The sequence below is a fragment of the Herpailurus yagouaroundi genome, unplaced genomic scaffold (assembly GCF_014898765.1).
Source record: "Herpailurus yagouaroundi ecotype Mexico unplaced genomic scaffold, PumYag 139, whole genome shotgun sequence".
In the NCBI taxonomy this organism is placed as follows: Eukaryota; Metazoa; Chordata; class Mammalia; order Carnivora; family Felidae; genus Herpailurus; species Herpailurus yagouaroundi.
The window spans coordinates 30494962-30500066 of NW_024412394.1; the positions used below are offsets into that span (position 1 = coordinate 30494962).

General features: G+C 42.8%; 1 protein-coding gene across 3 annotated transcripts in view; it reads left to right on the forward strand.

Moving 5' to 3' along the window:
* The first annotated feature begins 107 nt into the window (after window positions 1-107).
* Window positions 108-5105, forward strand: part of ADGRB3 (adhesion G protein-coupled receptor B3) — a 743632-nt gene continuing 738634 nt past the window's right edge. For 2 of the 3 annotated variants that reach the window (XM_040473867.1, XM_040473869.1), the window contains exons 1-2: window positions 108-823; window positions 3502-4273. In XM_040473867.1, coding sequence (XP_040329801.1) covers window positions 3517-4273 — 757 coding nt within the window. In that variant the 5' untranslated portion in view covers window positions 108-823; window positions 3502-3516. Of the gene's footprint in view, window positions 824-2225; window positions 2394-3501; window positions 4274-5105 lie in introns of all 3 variants that reach the window. The other variant, XM_040473868.1, reaches the window with a different exon arrangement.

Consider the following 5105-nt stretch of genomic DNA (forward strand, 5'->3'; position numbering starts at 1 on the left):
CGGGGCGCGGGGCGCGCGCGCGCAAGAGCACGCGGGAGTCGGCGCGCACGCGCACCCCGGGGACGCGCACCCCCTCCTTGGCGCGCGCCCCGGGGAGAGCAAGCGCCGCGCGCCGGCGCGCACACCCGAGACAGAGCTTTACTATCTCTCTCCCTCTCGCGCCCCTCCTCGCTGGGCATTCAAACAGCTTTCCGACATCACCAGCCAAGGATTTTTTTCCCCCCTCTCCTTAGTCGCGGTCCGTCCATCAGTACCTGCGGGGGGAGGGGGAGGAGGAGGAGGGAGGAAAGCGGAAAGAGGAAAGAGCATAAGCTTGAGCCTTCCGATCCGACCACGAATACTCCTGTAATAAACCCACCGCCCCAACAAATCTGCCTTAGCAGCCGCTGCTGCCGCCGGTCACTTCTCGTCTCAGCGCTTTCTTTGCTTCTTGGCTCATCGGTTTGTTGGGGGTAGATTTGATAAAAACAAATCCTTGCTTTTAAGCCACTTGCATATTTTTGTTTCTTTAGAGTCTCTCTACGGGGGGCTCCCCCCTCCCTTGGTTGGAGGTTGGATTCAGTTGGCTACGGCGTCAGGCTCCGGGGTCCTGGGGGCTTTTTTTCTCCCACCCCTCCCCTCTTTGATTTTTCTCCCCCATCTTTTGCTTCTCTTAAGTGTGCATTTAAAAAAAATAAAATAAATCCTGATTTTTGAAGCTGAGCCGGGGAAAATGGGCAACGGTGATTGGGACCGAAGGGGAGTCTCTCCGTCACTGTTGCTGGGACGCGTGCCTGTGCTGGTGTCTTAGAGCAAGAGCCTCCCTGAGCTTTCGGAGTGGAAGGTAAGGAAGGGGGTCCAGGGGTCACCTTCCCTCTGCCAGGGGTCGCCACCGAGGAGCTTTCGTCTAGGTGTTTGCGGAGGGAGGACAAGGAAAGGAAAGGCTGTTGCTGGCAGATGGAGGGGCTACGACCAAACCCGACTGTCTGCATTTACTTAAACGCCGCAGTTGAAAAGTTAGAGAAGTCTGTTTTTCAAGAGATGTGCATGGTCGGAAGGAACAGGCAAGGAGACCTAGAAAAACTGACGGTTGTGTGTGATTGGGGTGATTTTATGAGGAGAAATTTTTAGGTTAGAAGGAAGTTAAGATAAGGGGAGGCAGTGGGTCTTCTATTGGGGAAAAAATTTAGTGGAGTGATGGCGCCGTCTATGTTCGGCTAAACTAAAGTGTCACCCAGAAAATCAGTTTGGAGAATAGCTAAACTAAATGCCGGTTTGCTTCTTAGCAGGACACAAATAAATAAATAAATAAATAAATACAGTATCCTTGAGATCTTGGTAGCCATCCCTTAGACACCCCCACCCCATTCTTTCTTTCTTAAAAAAGGGAAATACAATTGTTTGAACTGGCCCTGCAGTCGGGGACGGGGGTGGGGGGGCGGCAGAGTTCAGTGATTCATTTTTGATTCTTTAGTATAAAACAAGGCTCCGTACACCAAGGCTTAAGGATTAAAATAAAGAGCATTATATTGAGGGGGCTCTCTTGAGCAAGCTTGAAAGTGAAATCAGAGCTATTTCCTCACTCTTTCTAATCCTTGATGAGCACAGCAATGCAGACATGCACTGTCAAATAAATGGAAGCAAAAGTACTGGATTTCATTAGGAAAAGAAATACGACCTCTTTTTGAGTTACCGATTATAAAATGAAGCCCCTTTCATGGATGGAATTCCTAATTTAGACACTTATTGTCACATTGGCTCTCAACGCCTACACTCTATCCTGAAGAACACTGCGCAGACCTGCATTGCCTGCAAAGTGCAACAGCAAAAAAAAGAGGAAATTATTTCCAGAATTTCCTGCAACTTTCCCAATTTTTTAACCTTTACGTGCTCATTGGCTTTATTTTCTCAAAAAGAAAATGCATTATTCATTGAGCTATATGCTTGAAACGGAGAACACTGTTTTGATAGTCCCAGCAGTTCTGATGTTATTTTAAACTGCTGCTATATAGAGATTTAGAGTTGGGGCTGTTTTCTCCTATATCAAGACATAGAATTTGAATTATGATCTGGAAAATGCAGATCTATCTTCAGGGACTTCGGTCACTGGTATTTGTGTGCATGCGTTGGTGTGTGTTATGCAATGGGAAGGAAGAGGGTTTTATCCTTTGGTTCCGAGAGGACCCAGGCAAAGACACGAAAACTCTTAACTGTCTATATGTCTGTATGTCTGTCTCTGTTTACAGAACAGTGGAAGAGACTGCAGCCTAAAGACTTTTATAATTAACTTGGCATCACTTTTCTCAGCTCAAAGGCTAAACAAAAAAAAGCAGTGTCATTTATTCTAAGAAATAACTTCTTAAAGGTTAAAGCTGAAAAAAATTCAAGTTATTTTTGGATAACAACTTACAGAGGTAAATATAACCAGGATTACTTTATTATGCAAGGCCAGGTTAAAAAAACATAAAGAAAAGGAGCTTTGGAGCTGTTGTTGGAAAGGGAGCAATTCAGTAACTGAAATCTGCTAGGAAAGAAAATGCTAATGTCTTTTATCTACCATGTATAAATCTTAAATTACAGTAACTAGAGTTAAATCTTAAATAACTCTAGATAAAATAGCCCTAATTAAAAAAAAAAAAAAATTAAAAGGCTGAAGCCAGCTGTGGTTCTGGGATTTTTCACCGACATCGCCTTTGGATACAGATACTAATACAGTGATCCACTTTATGTATCCCAAGAGGGCATGTCACATTGAAATGACTGTCTTAAATCTTGGTTCTCAGAGGTGATGTTGAACAACAAGTCTTCCCTATGTATCTACCCATCTATGCCCTTTCTCAGATAATGGGCTTAAAATTCTATTAATCCAAATGAATGTTGGTGTTTTTGCACAGGAATTCCCATCAGTTCACACGATGGTCCCTGCAAAGACAAGTATGGGTATTTGGGAGATGATGTTTCATCTGCAACAAATTATCATTTGTGCTTTTAAAATTGTGGCCATCCTTTATCAAAATTGCTTTTCATATTCAAGGTAAAAGAAGTAATGTGATGACAGCTGTTCCCAGATTATCAGATTAGATTTTGTGTGATGATGTTTTCTTCGGGCCGACTGAGGGAGAGAAAAGGTTGTATAGGTTGCTTAAAAAGATTTCAAAAATTAAAAACTTAGGTTATGGTATTATTTAAAAGGTATGTTTTCCTCCTCTTTCAATAGAATCATAATGTACTGGGAGGAAATCCTGGTAGATAAATTACAGCATTCCTGTTAATAATCTATTAAATATTATTTTTAAAGTGAATGTAGAAAATTTGGTCATTGTGAATGACCACGTGAGGGCGCTGTTCACACAGCCACCGATAATTTCCTAGCATTGTAAAATAAAAAATTACCTGCCCTTCTTTTAAAAAGGGTTTTTTACTGATATCTTGAAAACAGCTGGCTGTAATATTGGAAGGAGTTTCTTTCTTCAATGCGTGTAGACTCCTACTTGCATTTTACTTTCATTGCCATTTTTACAGGCCAAATGACATAGGATGAAGGCTGTTCGTAACCTGCTGATTTATATATTTTCCACCTATCTCCTGGTTATGTTTGGATTTAATGCTGCCCAAGACTTCTGGTGTTCAACTTTGGTGAAGGGAGTCATTTATGGATCGTATTCTGTAAGTGAAATGTTTCCCAAAAACTTTACAAACTGCACTTGGACGCTGGAAAATCCAGATCCAACCAAATATAGCATTTACCTGAAATTTTCCAAAAAGGACCTTAGCTGCTCTAACTTTTCCCTCTTGGCTTATCAGTTTGATCATTTTTCCCATGAAAAAATAAAGGATCTTTTAAGAAAGAATCATTCTATAATGCAACTCTGCGATTCCAAGAATGCTTTCGTTTTTCTACAATATGATAAAAATTTTATTCAGATACGTCGGGTGTTTCCAACTGATTTCCCAGGATTACAGAAAAAAGGGGAAGAAGATCAGAAATCTTTTTTTGAGTTTTTGGTATTGAACAAGGTGAGCCCAAGCCAGTTTGGTTGCCATGTATTATGCACTTGGTTGGAGAGCTGCTTAAAATCAGAAAATGGGAGAACAGAATCATGTGGGATCATGTATACAAAATGCACCTGCCCTCAGCATTTGGGAGAGTGGGGGATCGACGACCAGTCGCTGGTTTTGTTAAATAACGTGGTGTTACCCCTGAATGAGCAGACCGAGGGCTGCCTGACCCAGGAGCTGCAAACCACCCAGGTCTGCAATCTTACCAGGGAGGCCAAGCGACCGCCCAAAGAAGGTAAGTGCCCAGGAGAGAGGGAGAGATGGGAGGGAGGGGTGTTTGGAGATGGCATTAAGATGTGATGTTTCAACACACAGGCTTAATCATTGCTCTTTAACTCTATTATCTTTGGAGTCATTTGGTTTGTGATCTTCACTAATAAAGGTCTCTTAAGCTAATTTTGGGTTCCAAGATTTTTGAGACAGGGTGGTGAGGATGGGATAGCTCTCATCAATATGCCCTGGTAGTGTGTCTGGAATATTCAGGAGGAAAGAGAGGCAAAAACGTGGGGCCAGTTAGCCCTGGAGGTTGTTGAGAGGGCAGGTTCTTTATTGGCTGCAGCCTCTTGGGGAGACCAAGATATATACTCGCGCTCTCTCACGCACACACCTGTGAAATGAATTTGTAGGATTTCTACCTTATGCTAGAGCCCTGCAAAAAAGTAACCTTCACTTCCTCTAGCCTTTGCCCTGTCTCACTGTCTCAAGCAGGACCCCTTTAGTTGCACTGCCCTAAGTTGGGGAAGCAGGACAAAATGGTGACACAAATTCAATAGCAAGTCTGTTTGGACCAAATGACTTTCTGACACCTGAAGACACGGGTATCCCCCTCCCCCACAGGCCCGATATTAAAAAAAGAAAATGCATTGCACAATAAATCCTGTGTGCTTGCTCTTTTGTGGGTCAAGGAAACCCCACTGGAAGCGCAAACTCTGGGGTCTCCTGGCTATGAAGTCACTTGGAGGCAAGGGTGAAGGGCAGAATTAAAACACATGCTGATCCTGTAAAACATGATAGCCCTCTTGTGTGATTTTTTTTTTTTTTTTTTTTTTTTTTTTTTTTTTTTTTTT